This window comes from Cetorhinus maximus, chromosome 4, assembly GCF_964194155.1.
Source record: "Cetorhinus maximus chromosome 4, sCetMax3.hap1.1, whole genome shotgun sequence".
NCBI classification, from domain to species: domain Eukaryota; kingdom Metazoa; phylum Chordata; class Chondrichthyes; order Lamniformes; family Cetorhinidae; genus Cetorhinus; species Cetorhinus maximus.
In genome coordinates, this window is record NC_135882.1 from 110,138,931 (window position 1) to 110,158,947 (window position 20,017).

Genomic DNA, 20,017 nt, shown 5'->3' on the forward strand with positions numbered 1-20,017 from the left:
ACCCACACTTTCACGTAAACCCCTAAAAGTCAGCATATTAATAGAAATGCACACTTCACCAAAAGCTTCAAACAATTCTAATTTCTCAACTCTATAGCATTAAAAACAATGAAAACAGCACAGATTAACATATTAATTTAAACAATAGACAGTAACTTTTTCTGGTATCCTAAATATTGTAACAAGAGGGGCAATTACATAAGCTCCTGTAATATATCAAAAGTAAGCAACCAAAATGTTTATATTATACCCGACTGGTAAAGGAATGATATCTCTGGTTCCTTGTCCTCCTATTCCCCCTCACATCTCGCAAAATACAGATGATTGCCAGTGTATTTGAATGTTGAAGTTGTTCAATCAATGGACAAGACTGCAAAGCACAGTATAAATTTCACTGGCACAGAAAATGTTATAGATACGGCAGTTCCTGCATAGTTTTACACAACTTGAAAATTAATGCATTTGCCTTAGAGATGGGATATGAATAAAGAAGATTTTGCAAGAGAACATTAGAAATAGAGCAAAACAGAGAATCGTGCTTTGCAGTAGGATATTTTGCTGAGGAGAGGAAGGGGCGGGAAAGAGAAACGAGATGATATTGTGAAATACCTAAAACAAAGCAGTTTTTCCGCAAGTGAAGCAGTAATTAAGGTGACACAAATTAGTGTTTATTTACTGTACAAATGCTATTACAGGAATGATTCAGTTTACTAATGAAACAAAATGACATCACCAGAGAACATTTCTGGCAGTGCTGGAGTTCTGATAATCGTACAGAAAAGACAACCAAGCTTGCTCATTTTCAATAAAAGTTACAAAAATCAGATTCTGTGATTTCATAGAGACTTTTAAAACTACTATCACAAAATAAATTGGAGGAGAAAAATGTACAAGTGCTGGCACTGGTTAGGATCTGTAGAACAATCTCCACAGCTAGAGCAAGTCCTGTAAACATTTGAAAGTTAGAATTCATTATCTGGAAATGCTGTTGCTCATTTTAAGGGAATTGTGCTTCAGCAATGATAAGACCATGACTAAGTTTCAGCATTCCTTCCCACAGTAGACAAAAAACTGACAGCTGCAGTTCACACAATTGACACTTCTAGCTCGGTCACTATCACAATTGCAGCAGCACCACTCCATTAATTATTGCTTGATATGTCAGGATCTGCAAGTTATGATTATTTTTTTCATGATTTCTGATTTTCAGCATGTATTTCTCTACTAGAAATAAGCTACATCTTTAAATACCAAATCTTTTACAGTCACTAATGGACATTTGTTCATTCTGAAATCAACTATTCCTAACAAAAATCAAAAAGCACCCCATAACTATCTCCATGAAGCTAATTGTACATGATTTCAAGTTTAAAAGAATTGTAGTTTAGTTTATAAACAATGTTATAAAACATTAGTTTCATTATTTTCCTGTGTTTTTCAATGAAATCCAAGCAAACTATGTATAAAAAATCTCATGCTGCATTTCCAGTTACATCAGTAGAAATACTGAACACAGTGCAATACTCACACATACGACCATCTGATTATTGAGGTCTCCCAATAAATCAAGATTAACTCTTGCACTCATTCTACATTTAATAGACCCAGGCAAATTTAGTCTAAGTCAGATTTTTAATTCAACGCTCTAAAAAGTTAAAAGACTTATTCCTCTCCAAAAATACAGGACTTTAGTTAATATCTAGGTTAGAATTTTATAAGATTGTATAAGTCTTCACATTTAGAAACATGGGCCTTGTTGTTCCTACACCATATTTAACCTAAAAATGATTAGTGTTCACAAAAATTCCTTTAGTACCCTGATGTGAAATGGCAAAAGGATGACAGATGTTCAAGTTCATGAAAAAGTGGTTCTGTGCAACCGCGCAGTAGCATTCCAGAATGTGTAAATCAATGTTGGTTCGGTATAGAGTAGCAAGACGCCATTTGGGAGTCCTTCAGTTTTGGTGGACCAACAGCCTACTGCAGTTGACTTATAGATTATCGCCAGGTTGGTACTGGGGCTCTGTAGCAGTAAAGTAGTCTTCTAGGAAGGACTGTATATATTCAAATGTTGGTCTTTCATCAGGATCCTTTTTCCAACACTGTTTCATGAGCTCATGGAGAGACTCTGGACATCCCTGAGGGCAAGGCATTCTGTAGCCCCTTTCCACTTGCTCCAGAACCTCCCTGTTCACCATACCTAGGGAGGAGGTTTCAATAATTAGCAAATGACACATTTCCACAAATCAAAACATTTCCCATCCTTTATCCATAGTAAAAATTGCATGTTTTAAAGTGCTTACTGCAGTGATGACAAACCTGTACTGTGAATCAGTTAAATAGAAACTAAATTCAGGGGCAGATTTTATGTAGGACTCTTGAAAAATATCAAAGAATACAATTTTGAGTGTCTAGGTTGGCCTTAAAGCCCCAAAACTATTTTTAGCTATGGAATTATTTTTATGTAAGACAACTATTAACAACCATCATTTCAACTATCCAGCTCACAATGCAACTAATTTTTTTTCACACTTTCTTTGCAGTCCACATTTTGGAGTCATGACAAAGTGCAAAAGCTGGTAAACTGGCCTATTATCTTCTGAAAACATTCAAATAGACTATATTCACAATAGTGAGCCCCAGAGTCCCCTCTTCTAGCTTGAGGTCTTCATTTATATTCCATTACACACTTCTACATTGAATTTTCTAACAGGCTTGAGCCCATAAATGTAAGCTGATGCTCCAGTATAGACTGGGAAGCTATAACGCATCCAAAATAACGCGTCCAAAACACAAGACGACGTTATAGGTGAGACCACATTAAAAAGAGGCGTTTCAAAATCACCAAGCCACCAGCTAAAATAATAAAACAAAAACTGAAGACACCCAATCCAAATAAATTAAAGTTTCTTTCTTCTGGTAACAGAAATGTGAATATCTGCATGCATGTACAATCGCTCATTATTGAATGAAAGTGTGAAGAAATCACTAATTTTTAGCTATTCACATTTATTCCTTGCCCCTGCCTTTGTCAGACGTAACACGTTCTGAAGTTGCGTCACACCTGCAGCATTTGATTTTTCATTAGTTAGTAATTCTTCTAGGTAGTGGATGACTGTATGGAATGAAGGCAGCGGCTTCGTCTCAGCAGTGTTGTCGTCGTCGACATCATGATCTTCACCTTGCTGGGCCTCTTGAGAGTTTGGATCTTTCACACTGGCCAAAATGTAATCACCTGTCATTATCACATTGGCAGCTTCTTGGGTGCTGACATTGAGTCATGCATTGATGTAGTCAGCATTTAATTTGGCTCCAAGTATGAAGCTGGATCTGTAATGGTGGAACCAGTCTTTGCAAATTGATGAAGTCATCCAGGCTTTGACAGCACTTGACTTTAAGCCTGGTTGCAATTTTAAGTTTAGATGATGGAAGTAGCATGGTTTGGCGAATTTTATGATGACGAGCAGAGTCAGCTTATGCAGAGTAGTTTTGTTGCAACAAAAGAGGTATGATTTTTACAGCATCCATTCTTGTGGTTTGAGTTCCAATTCTGGACAGGTGTCCATTGGGAAATGAAATCGGATTGTCAAATCAAATTTCACATAGCTAACAAATGTAGAGCCATTCATGTTAATTTTTTTGGAAAACTGATTTGTCTGTTTAAATCATGGAATCTGGTAAAAATCCCAAACAGCCATGGATAATTTTAATTATACCTTGGAACATGATGCAAAGAAAATTAAGCCATCAAACAACTAGGAAAGAGCATCCAATGGAGCACACAACCTTTTTAACCTCTGTATGGGTGTAACTAATTTTAATATTTCATTTCTGCATAATTTGCTCTTTTTCTTTTCCTGTTCACCACAGTTAAAGTGGTAAAGAATATGGCTATTCCTGATTAGTGGCATTCCATAGCGGGTGCAATCCAATCTGTTGGATGATGGGATGGGGGCAAGAGAATAAAAAGAAACGAGGAGGGACTGGAGGTTCTGGCACACTTATGCTCACACTGAGCCTTTAATGGTTCTTTTACTTGAGTCAGCTGCTAGTAATACTCGATTCATTACTATGTTTCCTACTGAAGCTGTAGTAATTGCCTTATTTCAGAAATAAATATTTTTAATATTCTTTTATTTTTAATATCACACTCATCCGTGGCAATGCCATCATTGGATGGATAGTTGGCACTGCGCTTGGCATGGGCGAGGGAACAGCATGGAGTTGATGGTTAGCAGGCCGATAGAAAAGAAAAACCTAGTGCCAAAATATAAAAAACAGCACCTCTGGCCATTGTTTTTTTAAATTATGCATCAAAATCATGGAGCCATGCTACCCATAAAAAAGACAGAGGCTTAACTATGACAAGCCAGAAGTGAATGACAACTGTACTGATAATGGTGAGACTTCCAAGAACCAATTCAACAATTCCAGCTAAAAAACTGTTGGATCTGTTCCACTAGTTCCAAATTACATGCTGTTAGAATGATGTGCTGGCTTCCCAGGTGCTGTGGGGTCAACTGAAATATTATTTAAATATGCATCCTGGATAGGTGGTGCCTTGGGAAAAGAGCTCCATGGTATAACCATAAAGGAATATTGTGAAAAATTGAGATGCAGCCTCTAAAGCTAAATAAATAAATCTATGTAAATAAAAAATGTTGAAAGCTTTTAAAAGGCTGAAAATTGTTTTGAACACACTTCAACCGTTGCAAAAGCTTTAAGGTGTGGTAGAAGCAACTGCTGAGTGTGATAGGACAGAAATTCTAATAGGGAGGGTTGAAGCAAGTTGGTGGGAAAATGGGGCAGCAGCATTAGCACTGAACCCATTGCTTCGTGGCTGGTGAAGTGGACATGCCGCTGCAGGAGGCGAATGTGAAGACTGTTAATCCTGTTCAGAACTCTATTAGCAACATCCCAAGAGGGCAGCAGTTCATCACACCCATTAGAAATGGGAGAATATGCTCTAAATTTCTACTATACCTGCACCACAGGGAACAAAGTGGCCTTTAAGCAATCTGGCAAGACCAAGCAACAGTAACATGCAAATACCTCATGATGTAATGCCATCAAGTGCTGTCATCAGTCGTATTTGCAGTTTGCCATAAGAATCCATTACACAACTTAACATTTGTGTTCGTGCATCTCCAGCAAGTCATACAGTCAAGCTGCAATGTCCAGTTGACAGTCTTGCTAAACGCATATTTACTGTTGGCATCACACATCAAAGCACTAAGATATGAACCTGCCCATTTATCGACACCCTGGAGGAGCTCAAGTTAGGTTCAGAGTGGTCATAAGCTTGCATTTTGTGAAACGGTTTTATTTAGTGTATAATTTAACCTTTAACAATACTTGTTAGGAAAGACCACATGATCTGTAGTAACAAAAAGGAGTGTACCGCGGGCTATTTCAGCAGTGTAGAGATAGAGTTGAAGTTGAAAGCACACGTGTAGTTGCTGCTGAGTATGTTGTAAACAAACAATGTTTCCAATTAAGAAGTGTCTGCAGTTCAACTCTATTACTAATAGTACAACTCGGCCACCCTACAACAAATTGGCGACAAGGATAAAACAGGATTGAACAGAAGAAATCAAGTTAAAAAGAAATTGGCACTGTACCTCGCCTAGTGATTGTAAAAAGCAAGCTCCATTAGAATTGAAGAAGCTATCCTCTCTCATAATGCCACAATTTGGGAAATTGATCCTTTTGAACCAGCCACAGATGATTGGTCTCAATACACAGAACGCCTCGTGCTCTTTTATCAAGCAAATGAGATTACTGGGGAAGAGAAGAGGCGAGCGATCCTCTTGAGTACTTGTGGGAGCAAAAACTATGGTTTAATTTGAAATATGATGGCACCCAGTGCCCCTGATTAGAAGAATTTTGATGAATTGGTATACCTCGTGAAGTGTCACTTTCAACCCAAGCCCTCAGTCATGATGCGGAGGTTCAGGTTTAATTTGCAAAATAGAACCCCCGGTGAGACAACTGCATGCTACATGGCAAATTTGAAGCAGCTAACGGAACATTGAGAGCTCGGTACGACTCAGAGGTCGTTTAGTATGTGGTATGAAAGAGGTCACTAGTCAAAAAAGACCATTGTCCGAAGTGAATCTGGATTTCAAGAAGGCGCTAGAGAAAGCGCTGGCCATGGAAAGCGGCGTAAGAGATTCACAAGCAATTCAGGGTGCGCAAAATGGCACCGTCCTCCACATCGGGCAGGAAACCGCAAACGAAAGTGGTGTGCAAAAGCGAGACTCTGCCGAGAAGCAGGAAACAGCCCTCGCTAGCTGAAGAATAAAGAAAAATAACTTAGCAGTAAAATCGAAGAATAATTTTAATTGAGGTGGAAACAGTCTTTTAGCAATTAGCAGTTTAAAAAAAATCAAATGTCAAAGATATGGACATATAATGAGACAGTGCAAGAAAAGATTCAAGTAGGCTTGTAGACAAAAGAAGTCTAATGAAATCTACAATGTAGAAGTGCCTGAAAAAACAAATTCTGACATTTACTTGTTGTTTAATCTGAAAGTTGGAAAGACAGAACCAATATTTGTCACAGTGAAAGTAAATGGCAAACCTGTTAAAATGGAAGCAGACATGGGAGCTTCCACTACAGTAATTGGGGAACATACCTTCAGATAACTTGAATTATGGTGAACATCAATTAAGTTTGGAACGAATAGCCGCCAGGCTAAACAAGTATACAGGGTGAAGACATTCAAGCAAAAGGCATAAGCAGAGTAACTGTCCATTATGGGAGCCAATCAGCAAAGCTACCAATGTTGGTATTGAGAGGCAGGGGACCAAGTCTTCTAGGGCAAAATTGGCTAAGCGAAATCAACCTTGACTGGCCACAGATTTCAAAAGGAAGCTGAAAACATTCCTGTTTTGGAAAAGGAGCATGCAAGGACTAAACAATCTGAAGAAATGCAGCCTGTCTTAAGCCAAAACCTGGAAGAACAGCAGAAGGAGCTTGAAGAGACCCTGCTTGATGACCAAGTTCGAGACAAGGTAAACAACCTTCGCAAGGAAAAAAGAGAATCTGTTGAAAGACCTTCACACGCTACAAGATGCCCTCAAGTCAAAGTCTGTACTCCTGGAAGAGTATGAAGAGAAACAGAAAGAATTCAGCACTTCTCTGAATAAACTGAAGAATGAGTTGGCAGAAAAGACACAACAATGTTCCATTTTCTAGGAGGCAGCAAACAAATACAAAAAAGAGATGAAGAGCTGAAGAATCAGCTAAATGAAGCCAAAGCGGCTTTGGAAGCAAAAGTCACAGAATATTCCAAAAAGCAGAAAGATAATGAAATTTTGCGAGACTCAGCCATGTTGAGCTTGCATCAGAGAGAAGTCTGGCTAATAGTGAAATCAAAAAGGCAGAGTTAAAGTCTGCGTTAGAAAGAAGGTGGCAGTGGAAAGAATAAACAGGAATACTAATAGGGATTTAATTCTGGCAGCATATGAATACACTTTCGTACACAGGCCTGGCAATCAAATCGCAAATGCCGATGCCCTTAGTCGTTTGCCTTTACAAGAAAATGATGAGCACATCCCAGTTCCACAGGAACTTGTTTTCCTGTTAAATGTCTTAGATTCCTCACTGGCATGTGCTCAACAGATCAGAGACTGGACAAGTCGGGACCCAGTCCTATGTCAAGTACAAGAACAAGTGCTACACAGGTAGTCACAGGAGCCCCTACCTGATGAAATGAAACCATACTTCAACAGAAGACATGAAATAACCAGTCAGGGTGGCATCTTATTTATAGTTCCTCTAAAAGGAAAGATGCCACTTAGTTCAATTACACAGTACCCATCCAGGAATTTCCCGAATGAAGACCATAGCACGCAGCTATCTATGGTGGCCAGGGATGGATGGCGAAATAGAGAGTATGGTAAAGCATTGTGGGCGAGGTAAGCAACTGCAAAAGTTGCCAGTGACAGCTCCATTACACCCATGGGAGTGGCCAGGTAGATCCTGGGTGCGGTTAACATTGTTCTGAAGAAAGGTCCAACGTAGTCAATGTTTCTGCTCACTGTTGATGCCCACTCAAAATGGTTGGACCTATATGAGGTGAAGTCACCAACGTCGGATGCTACAATTGAGAAAGTACGTCAGAGTTTTGCCATTCATGGACTACCAGGAGTAGTCGTTTCTGATAACGGCATGGCATTTATGAGTGCTGAGTTTCTATGGTTTATCAGCCTCAACAGTATCGCTCATGTAAAAACTGCACCTTACCACCCTTCCTCAAACAGGCTGGCTGAAAGGGTGGTTCAAAAGTTCAAGACAGGCATGAAAAAGCTAACTGGTGATTCCTTGGCAAACAATGTAGCACACTTTCTTTTTCATTACAGGACTACCCCTCACCCAACAACAGGTGTCACACCTGTAAAGTTATTGTTGAAATGCCGTCTCAGGGCGAGATTGAGCTTAATAGTGCCAAATTTAGAGGGGGAGGTGGAAAGGAGTCAGAGAAGCCAGAAAACTAAATGTGACTGGCACAGTCGTGAGAGGAAATTTACCGTGGGAGAGCTGGTATATGTGCAAAAACTCGGGGAAGGACCAAAGTGGTTTCCGGGTGAAATAAGTGCGGTGAGTGGGCCTCAATCTTACCACGTGGAGGTGGAAGGCTGGATCATCTGTAAACATGTGGACCATTTAAGGGAGACAAATCATCAAGATATAGTTCCACCAGTGACCGTGACCAGGTCTGCGTTTCCTGTTGAAGATACTCACTCCAGAGCTGACATGTCTGGTGTTCATGTAAGAGTTGAGGATACAGAACTGCAAGTGCCCACCGAAGCACCTGATGTTCAGGCAACTCCGGAAAAGGAGGTGCCTGACAAAGAATTTGAAGTTGTGGAGCTGCGACGTTCCACACGTACCAGGAAACCACCTGAAAGACTGAACTTGTAAATTCCTTACCAAGTGTAAATATTATCTTGTCTTGAAAAACATGCACTTGCAAATATAAAATATGTAGCCGAGTTAAAGGGGGAGGAATGTAATAATTATGGTTTTATTTAGTGTAATGTACTTTTAAGAATAATATTTGTTAGGAAAATCACATGATCAGTGGTAACCAATAGGAAAGTAGCGCGGGCTACTTCAGCAGACAGTGTAGAGATAGAGTTGTAGTTGAAAGCACACGTGTAGTTGCTGCCAAGCATGTTATAAATAAACTTAATGTTTCCACTTAAGTGTCTGCAGTTCAACTTATTATTAATAGTACAACTTAACTAACCTACAACAGTACCAATGTGGTCAGTAGGTGCGAGGGAAAGGAGATGCAAGCAGTAACCATGCTGACTGACATTACTCACCTGTTTTATTTATGCATGGCAGCACATTAGTTCCTTTGCAATGCCTGCCAGAGATGAATGAGGTATATGTACAACAGTTGAACACAGTGGAGATCTTGCAAATTGGCTGCAAATGTTCCTACCACAGATGGCAAAGTTCCGCTCTCCAGACGCAGAGCAAACTGAAGGAGCTGTCCGTCATTAGCAGTCATTGCATCAAGGTCTGGGCAAACTTATTTTGGAACAAATTCTGCAGAATTATGCTAGGTGTTAATTTAAATATTTTTGCATCCATTCTTAATGGACCTTAATAAAACCTAAAGCAAGAAGTGCAAAAGCACTTCAGCTCATTAAGTATAGAACATTGAATTGCAGCTCAAAGCAAGTGGTGTGGAGTGTACTCTCCCAATTCTGTGCTGCCTGTGTTGGTAACGCACCTGCTCTCCTGGTGTACAGGACCAGGACATCTCTGAAAACCAACTTCCCTTCATTAACTGAAACATTCATCTAAATATATTCTCAGCATTTTATTGCAAGACCCATTGGTCAAGAATTTTGCCTTTGTTTACCTGGATATGGCACTCTTCCCTTAGTAACCAACTCTATCAGCAGAATTCCAAAAGACCACACATCAGATTTGATTGTAAACCGCCCATATAAAGCAGCCTCTGGAGCTGTCCATTTGATAGGAAATTTGGCTCCTAAATGAGAAGAATATTTTAATTATGGACTGGACCAGTATACCAATACAAAATTGTCCATGCTCTTAACAAAGGTAGAATTACCAAACTTTACCTTGTCTTGCTGTGTATTCATTGTCTTCAATCAATCGTGCCAAACCAAAGTCTGCTATTTTACATACAAGATTGTCTCCTACAAGAATATTGGCAGCCCTCAGGTCTCTGTGGATGTAGTTCATTCGCTCAATATGCGCCATGCCATCAGCAATCTTATTGAAAACAAAAGTACAACACATTTTAGCAGGTATTTCACAAGTAGTATGATATCAGCATTTCTAGTTAGAATAAAAAAACTGTCAGTATATCAGTAAAAATCTACTTGTACATATACAGTACTCTTTTACTACCATTGAGTATCTGGGAAACAAAAATTAATCACTTGTGACAATTAGCAAAGTAACGACAGGTCGAGTATCCTTTATCAGAAGCCCTTGGGGCCGAATGAGTTTCGGTATTCAGATATTTTCCGTTTATTCTTGGAATTATTGTTATTAGTATTATTCTTGGAATTTGCACATTGAATTTTACCATCTGTAGAATAAATACGACAGAAGCAATAATGAATAACAGATTTTGTTAATTAACGAAACTTATAAATCAATGACAAAATAAGTTTAGATAGTGTGATAGATGGAGAAACCTATGTTAGAATTATAGTTTCTGCTGATATTCAAATAAGGACTTTACTGAGTGATAGGATGTTTTCCAAATCTAAAACTAGACAGGCTGAATGGGGGAGGGAGATGGGTACATGATAGGAATGTGGATGCAGGAGATCCCAACTGTTACCATTGCAATGATATGAATTGTATTAAGATCAAAATCTTATTTTTGCCGAAAGATATGTACAATTTGCCGTGATCATGAACTCAGGCTTACAGATTGAAGTTACTTTCAAGCAGTACTTATGAGTGTAAATGCATTTGTTAAACTATTTCATAACTTCAAAAAAGTGGCCTGTTCACTTTAAAGTAACAACTCTACTAGATGAAGTTCATGCTTTGATTAGGCTACGAAAGCAAAAGAACCCAACAAAATCAAGTAAAACTCTCATGCAATGCCTTACACCAATATACTTGACAAAAAGCAAAGATTCAAGTTTCAAATTTTCAGTTTGGTCTCAATTTTATGCATGCTTCTATAATTATACAATTTAAAATCATTTTTCAAATAATGTAAGCACTTCTATAATAGACAATTTACTGACCTGTGCAGCCATATCAACAAGCTGAGGAAGTTTCAAAACTTTCCCATCACCTTCCTTTACAAAATCCAATAAACTTCCTATAACAGTAAATAAAGTTAACAGTCAGTTTATTTTTTTTACCGATCTCATTCGTTCTTTTTTGAATAATTTGGCCACAATTTAGACACTTGGGCCTGTTTTCTAGTGGCCATTTGATTTACTTTTAGGAGTACTGGATAAAACAAAAGCAGTATATCGAGACAGTAAAATGGGCTAACTGTCAGTACAATAGTGCTGGTTGAGTATTATTGACAGCTTGCTGGACTCACACTTAAAACATGCACAACAAACATTTTAGAAAGTTGCACTTTGCTTACAGTTAACCAAATAAAAACATTTGTTTGATACATATTAGCTCAGTTTATTAGCTGACAACTTACTTTCTGCAGAGTTGCACATCAGCAGAGCTCAGAACAATATATTTTACTTTATACTGAAATTCACATCCAACCACTAACGCAACAGAATGAGTTGCTTATCACATAAGCATTGATATGTGATTTAATGGAGCTGCTATATGAATTTGATCTTATCAACCCAGTTCACAGAGTCATGGCAAAGCACAAATGGTACCAAATTGCCAATTTTACACAAACAATTTAGCTAAGTGGTGGAAAGTTAAAACTCTAATGCTAATTCAGTTTTTGCACAGCTTTATTCTGTGTAACACTCAAATGCAATGGAAGTTTTTGCATTTTCTCCCTATTTCATCATCTATCTGCAGTTTCCCCCACTTCAATGCAGTATTGATTGACTGGTCCATTGTCGTAGACGCCATCTTTTGACCACTCCCTAATCCCTAACTATCATTCTTACCTCAACCAACACCACCATAAGTGGAATACTTGATGTCCTCAGGACATGAAGTAGTATTTTATAAATGCAAGTTTGTTTTTTCTTCACTGAATTTTAGTTACAAGATCCCTTCAATTCCCCACTTGGGTGCCCACTGCATAAATATTTTATTGTTGGCTATTTCAGATTCTATTAATCTACAAACCTGCTTTTCTTCTTACCAGCAAAAGAGATTACTATAGAAAGAACATATGAAGAACAAAAAGGTGCATGACACAAGAGTTCTTGTTATTTAACTGGAATTCACTTGACTGTCATGTGCATGTATTTATATATACAATATCAGTTTACAAGACAGTCATTTACAAATAATCTAACCTTTTGCCATATATTCCGTTACAATGTAAATCGGCTCTTCTGAGACAACAGCATACAATGGTACAAGTTTATCATGACGCAATTTCTTCATAATTTGAGCCTCTTGCAAAAAAGCTTCTGGAGACATGGTACCCGGTTTTAGTGTTTTAATCGCCACTTTTGTGGTTCCATTCCAAGTTCCTGAAAAAGGAAAAAGGGGATAATATACTGGGAGTATGTCCATTATTCAGATGTACTAATTTGGAGCAGGTATTTTGTGTTGTACCTGAAAAACTTAGTCTAATAAACAATTCTCTTTGCATGAACAAAACTGTAACTTGGACATTTCAACCACATCATCTGTGCAAGAATACTTGCATAGCTTTATCCCAGGAATAGAACAGTTTCTCTGCTGCTATGGAGGCTGGCTAAGGAAATTCACCAAAACCATTTCTCTCACGAAGCCCACTGCCACCTTGCGCTAACCTGCATCCATTGACCTCACCAGCCTCCTGAATCATGAAAAGCGTGTACGAACAGTGAGCAGGGTCATCCTTTCCTGACCTGGCACTGCTTCCACACCACTTTCAGTGGATACTTGCACCTCCTCTCCCCAGACCTGCAATTGACTTCCTTCCCTTAGCTTCAGTTGGTGGATCTGCTATTTTGAGGAGCTGTGTGAGTTAAGCTGGATGCTGTCCCGAGTCCCTCTACTGCTTTAGAGTGATGGACAGGCCTGTCAGTCCCAGCTATTAGTAGGTTTTCCTGCAGACCGACTCCTCAGCCAGGAAACTACAGTTTCACTCCTGCACACAATGTGAACTGCTGCTTTCCCTTCCAGAAGTTCTCCTTCGGAAGCTTCACTATAGCAGAACAACCAGTCATCATACCTTCCTCTTTTTTTTTCTATGATTGCCCTAATGCTGCTAAGTAGGATTGAGAAAAACAGTTCATTACTGAAGTTACACTTTGCTATAGTGAAAGCAGAGTGAAATGAAATGGGGATTTAGGTTGAAAAACTGTTAAGGGAACAATCCAGCAACGGTCTGAGGGAGGAGAGTTCTTAGCATCGTTACATTTTTTTAATTCATCCACGGGATGGGGGCTTCGCTGGCTAGGCCAGCATTTATTGCCCATCCCTAGTTGCCCTTGAGAAGGTGGTGGTGAGCTGCCTTCTTGAACCACTGCAGTCTATGTGGTGAAGGTACACCCATAGTGCTGTTAGGAAGGGATTCCAGGATTTTGACCCAGCGACAGTGAAGGACGGCAATATATTTCCAAGTCAGGATGGCTTGGAGGGGAACTTCCAGGGCATGGTATTCACATGTGTCTGCTGCCCTTGCCCTCCTAGATGGTAGTGGTTGTGGGTTTAGAAGGTGCTGTCGAAGGAGCCTTGGTGAATTCCTGCAGTGCATCTTGTAAGCGAAACATACTGCTGCTACTGTGTGTCATTAGTGAAGGGAGTGAATGTTTGTGGTTGTGGTGCCAATCAAACAGGCTGCTTTGTCCTGGGCGGTGTCAAGCTGCACTCATCCAGGCAAGTGGGGAGTATTCTACCACACTCCTGACTTGTGCCTTGTAGATGATGGACAGGCTTTGGGGAGTCAGGTGGTGAGTTACTGATCGCACGATTCCTAGCCTCTGACTTGCTCTTGTAGCCACAGTATTTATATGGCTAGTCCAGTTCAGTTTCTGGTCAACGGTAACCCCAGGGTGTTGATAGTGGGGGATTCAGTGATGGTAATGTCATCGAACATTAAGGGGCGATGGTTGGATTCTCTCTTGTTGGAGATGGTCATTGCCTGACACTTGAGTGGCATGAATGTTACTTACCATTTGTCAGCCCAAGCCTGGATATTGTCCAGGTCTTGCTGCATTTGGACGCGGACTGCTTCAGTATCTGAGGAGTCGTGAATGGTGCTGAACATTGTGCAATCATCAGTGAATATCCCCACTTCTGACCTTATGATGGAAGGAAGGTCACTGAAGCAGCTGAAGATGGTTGGGCCAAGGACACTACCCTGAGGAACTCCTGCAGTGATGTCCTGGAGCTGAGATGACTGACCTCCAACAACCATCTTCCTTTGTGCTAGGTATGACTCCAACCAGCGGAGAGTTTTGCCCTTGATTCCCATTGACTCCAGTTCCCATTTACTCCAGAGGATGAGGATATTTGTGTGGGCTCCTCCTCCTCCAGTGAGTTGTTTAATTGTCCACTACTGATAATAACCTCAGCTGTTGTCTTAGATTGTCAAGGATTTTTTTTTAAACTGAATATACAATGATCATTTTGGAACAAGGACATCTATCAAAAAAGGTAAAACTGATGCCAGTCAGGTGTCTGTCATTCACATTTGCACTGCATTTTTTAAGGGGCTAAATACTTACCCATCCAGACTTCACCAAAACAGCCTTGTCCAAGTTTAATTTCCAGACGCAAGGAATCCCGAGGAATTTCCCATGCATCTTTAGCCAGTCCCTGGGTTTGTGGTTTTACAGTAGGGCATACAGTAGTTAATCTATGGCACAAACCATCTGCATGATCTAAAGAAATTGGTTAAAAAAACAATTTCAAAGTTAGTAAGGTGAAACACATTAAAAAAAATGAACGGAGGGAATATACAAGGAAACATTTCATAATACTGCAATTAATCAATTAAAGATTTTATCCTATAGGATTCAGAATTTGTTAATTTTTATAATTTGTTAGAATATATGCTTTTTCTTTACAATGTAATACCACCTGGCTATAATGAACAGATAGGTTAATTTTAAATCCTGTCCTGGTTGAAGTTAATTTTTTTTAAAAAAGTTCAAACAATCAGCTGAGTCACCCATTCCAATTATAACAGAACAGTCATTATAAATCAGGTCATACTCTGAGATGTTGGAATGTTGTGCATGAATTAGTTGGAGGCAATTATGGAAATAATTACATATTCTATGCAACACATTTCAGAAATGTGGCACATTCATCAAGTGCTACTGATAGAAAGAGACTTCTCTATATATTTAGGCAAGCAATGTAGTTTATTTCTTTTTAAAATGCAATTTGCATTTATATAAGCACTTTTCATGATCACCAGATATCTGAAAAGCTAATGCAGCCAATGAAGTACTTTCTGAACTGTAGTCACTGTTAGAATACTAATTTTCACTCAGCAAACCCCTACAAACAGCAGTGTGATAATTCCCAGATAATTTGAAACGGCGCCATGGGATCTTTTATATCCACCCGAGCAGGCAGATGGGGCCACAGTTTAATGTCTCATCCAAAATATGGCACCTCTGACAATGCAATGCTCCCTCAGTACTGCACTGGAGTGTTGCCTTGATTTTGGTACTCAAGACCTGGAGTGGGACTTGAACCTGGAACACTGTGATTCAGAGGCAAATGTGCTACCAACTGAGCAATGGCTGACACACAGCACAAAGTTTACTCATGTTTACACCTGAGTGAATTAAGTGGTTCTTGGGATTTTGAATGTTGCACTTGTTTCATTCTTCCATCACTTTTGAAACACAGCATATATTTCTGAAACTCAATTATCTGAACCTTTTAGAGGAGGAGGTACCTGTGTAGTGTTTCACCAGCTTCTGTAGTGACTCAAACTGTGCTCTTGTTGTAATATAATAACCACCACTGTCAAGTTTTCTGATTTTGTAGTGTTTGACATTATCACCTTTTACTTCATCCCAATCTCTTATTGAAAGGGAATATGCACCTGAAAGATAATTTAGGAAAATTTAAACTTTAAAAATCATGTTTCCATTTTTAATAGTTTTAGTGAAAGCCCATGTCTCAGTTTTGATTTGTTCAGGTTTTCATTTGTAACAACAAACTAGATAGGAGGATAAATATTTTTAGCTCTCCTTCAATCAACATGACAGTTCCACGACAATGTCAGCACCTAGCTCAGGGATACAGAACAACAGAGAGGTAGGTCCTAACTTACTGTGACACTTAAACCTCAATTTCTTACTTTTGCAATTCTTCATTTCCTTAACCACGTTGCTGGCAACAATGCCTCAAACAATTGCCCACTTATGCTTCAGGCATGCTGTTGCTTGCAACCTGAGCCTTCAATCGCTGTGAGTCTTTGTTTTAGTCAGTTGATTGTATCCCTGCTTGCTCACTCCAGTGCCTCCCCTCCATCAACAGCAATCAATGCTATAAGAATACAGTCATTGTTCTTACACAGGTGTTTATGCACTACACACTTAAATGCACAATTTACTAAAAATGACTAATGTACATACTGTTACTGGAGACCTGTAATTTTTTAAAAGAAATTTGAACAACTAGTTTTTATGCTGCACGATTTCACAATTTAAACAAAAAACTTTACTGGACAAGTGCTCAACAAAATAGGTATAACTAACTTAACACTATATTCTGTAAACACTTGTACTTCAAATCTGAAAGTCTCAACAGACCACTTCCTATTCTACTTTTATTGCGTCCAAGAGTTCCCCTATATTTTACAGGACCTTGAGGGATCCTTCTCTTCTCCTGGGAGCAAGGTATGCCACAGCTCTCAGCAATTCACTGGTTCGCCTCAGAGTTCCCGCTATTCTCCAAGGAATGAGATTTCTTGGGGTCTTTCCAGTAGCATCCGGATAGGCGACCTCCAACACTCTCCTTCAATACTTCATGACTGTAGACTTCCCAGCTCAAGCAGGGGCCTCACTGCATTCTTGTTTAGTGACTCCAAATCATCCTTGGTTTCTGATTGCCTTCTCTTGGTCCAGCTGTTTCAAAACTCTTGGCTGATACCGTCTGCCTGTCTCAAAGGTGTTTCCAAGCTAACTTCAAATAACTGCTATCCTTAACTTCTCTAGTTAGCCATGGTTGTGTCACTTCTCTGGAGGACTTTTTATTCCTCAAGAGAATGTATATTTATTGAGAATTAAGAATTTTTTCTTTAAATCATATCCATCATATCTTTTAATCTAATTGCCCAACCTGAGCCAACATCCTCCCCCATACCTCTGTAATTGGCTCTGTTTAAACTTAAGACCCTTGCTTCAGACTTAATATAAAGTTTGAGGTTGATATGGTTAAGTACTATCATATTATGATCACTCTTCCCTAGAGGATCCTTTATGATAAGATTACTAACTAATCCTGTTTAACTGAACAATACTAGATCCAAAATAGCCTGTTCCAAGGTTGGTTCCTTGACATATTGTTGTAGAAAACTGTCTGAAATGCCTTCCATAAATTCATCATCCAAGCTACTTCTGCCAAGTTGTTTGCCAAGTTTATATAAAGATGAAAGTCCCCAGATATTGCTTTACCCTTGTTACATGCTCCTATAATTTCCTGATTTCTTAATTTGTTCATTGTTTGCTTTACAAAACCTCCTCCATAACTGTAAATCTTTTGGATTATTTACTGCCACATTAAGCATTTAAAATGGCTCTTACCTTTTGTGGTTTCACTCTCTCGAACTAAGAATGTGCCACGTGGATTTTCTGGATGTAGCAGCAATCGCTCTGCGTCCTTACGACCCATTTTACCAAAATACCACCTAGAAACAAATCATACAAAGAATGCATAACACTGGTTAACAATGTTGTCATACACTTAAGATTTCTAACGAAACCATGTATAAATCCAAAAACCAGGAAAAGCATGCTGCAGGCCTGCAAGCAATGACAAAGAACTGTGCTGTTGTCAGATTTCAAGCTTGAGTCTTTTTGCAATTTATATATAAAAAGATTTTTTTGCAAATTAGCTTGACCATGGGAACATCCCACTAGAGGATGATAAAATCAAGAAACCAGTTTTGTATGAGTGGAAAACCAAAAAGCTGAGGGGTTAGAATTGCAAAACTGAAGTGAGAACCATAGAAAAATGCTGTAGAAATGTTAGAGACCAAAGGTACATTTACGCCATAGTGTCAGTGCCAAGCAGTTTCATTTGCTGCAGTCCAGTTTTAAAGTTCTCCAAGATCCAAGTATCAATGTTTTGTTGTGCCACTGTAAACAATGAAACAACTTTTCTATTACCAAATTTGCCCTTTTATGGCAAACTACAACCTTTTAATAGCTGTTTCCTTGGTTTATTTTGTAATTCCCAGCCAAGTGTGTTTTTCCTAAGTTCGAGGGGCGGAGCACACAGCATTGGCCCTGTGTTACAGGCACACAAATGCAAAAACTAATCATGCAAAATTGGGGCCATTGTATACATGCTGTCTGAATATGGAATCTAGCTCTGACCCTGGCACTGAACAAAATGAAGATAATTAATTCTACTTCTCTTTGGAGTAGGTTTGCAGGCCTTAATTCCACATTTATATTTCACAAGTTTGCTGTCAGTGCAAAGCCAAAACTATAGCATCACTGCAGAAGTTAGTGTAAATGTAGTCAAAGCAACTGGTAATACAGAAAGGAAACCGAGAATGCGCACATGTACAAAATGTTTGGAAACCAAGTTGGTGATTTGCACATTATTAGGTTGGAATATTGGGAGAGGAGGTGTCATATATTAATATATAAAATTGGGAATGAATTATTGCTGTCTGATGGCAGGGAAAAAAGCATCTGTACTTTGGGGGAAAAGTGTTGGTTTAATCTGCAAGTGTCATGAGATAAGACTGACAAAAAAGCTTGTACCATCATTTAAAAGAAGGGGCGGTTGTGCAAAGCTCGTCTTGTGTATTTGACTGAAATACTTATACAACTTTGAGGTGTTGTAATGACGGGATACACAGCTATGTGGAATTCAGATCATCAGCCTATAGGCAATATGTCAAATCAAGATCACTGCTGAGCAAAGTACAGGTAACAATGGTTTTGAATTGTATTTGGAATAGTTAAGCAAGGAATGGTAGGCAACAACCGAAAAGCCAATTTTTGTTCAGGTTAGTGGCCTTCAAATTATCGTTATTCCTTGCGGTTATAGAATTGCTCAATTTTAATTAAATTTGTGAAATGTAAGAAAATTTGCTCTCACTTGCTTTAAAACATCTAAACGCTTAGTAATTATTTTTAAAAAATGATGTTCTATCAGATAGTTGTTTGTGGGTTACGTGTGAATCGATTCATAAAGCAAGCAAGCACGCATCGATAAAAGACTATTAAGTCTGCCTGTGAAATTGTCCTAGCCATGGAAGTGATAAATAACTAAGCAAATTTCAGGAAATGTAACTTCACTAGCCACTAACAATAAACAAAATTGCTGCTTCATGAGTGAGATAAATGGATAGCATGATATATTTGGGTGCAACATTGCCTTTATGACTTTCAGGACATCCAAAGCACTTTAGAGCTTATGACTTTCTGAAGTCATTCTTAAGTAGAAAACGTGGCAGCCAATTTCCACACAGCAAGCTCCCACAAACAGCAATGTGATAACATCCAGATATTTGTCTTTGGGATGTTGATTCAGAGATGAATATTGACCCAGACACCAGGAATGACTCCCCTGTTCTTCAAAATAGTGCCATGTGATCTTTCATGCCCACCTGAGAGCGCAGATTTGGTTTATTGTCTCATTTCATTTTCAGAAGTGGAAAAAGAAAAACAGTGTAAAATAAACTGAATAAAGTTGTTGTGG

General features: G+C 38.9%; 1 protein-coding gene across 1 annotated transcript in view; it reads right to left on the reverse strand.

Annotated features, from left to right (window-relative positions):
* Positions 1 to 646: 646 nt before the first annotated feature.
* The window catches only part of yes1 (YES proto-oncogene 1, Src family tyrosine kinase), a 43,031-nt gene continuing 23,660 nt past the window's right edge, over positions 647 to 20,017 (reverse strand). Inside the window, exons 4-11 of the mRNA XM_078540628.1 lie at positions 17,884 to 17,987; positions 16,029 to 16,178; positions 14,842 to 14,997; positions 12,475 to 12,654; positions 11,263 to 11,339; positions 10,111 to 10,264; positions 9,885 to 10,016; positions 647 to 2,200 (exon numbers count right to left, since the gene is read on the reverse strand). Of these exons, the coding sequence (XP_078396754.1) occupies positions 1,992 to 2,200; positions 9,885 to 10,016; positions 10,111 to 10,264; positions 11,263 to 11,339; positions 12,475 to 12,654; positions 14,842 to 14,997; positions 16,029 to 16,178; positions 17,884 to 17,987 (1,162 nt within the window). The 3' untranslated portion in view covers positions 647 to 1,991. The remainder of the gene's footprint in view (positions 2,201 to 9,884; positions 10,017 to 10,110; positions 10,265 to 11,262; positions 11,340 to 12,474; positions 12,655 to 14,841; positions 14,998 to 16,028; positions 16,179 to 17,883; positions 17,988 to 20,017) is intronic.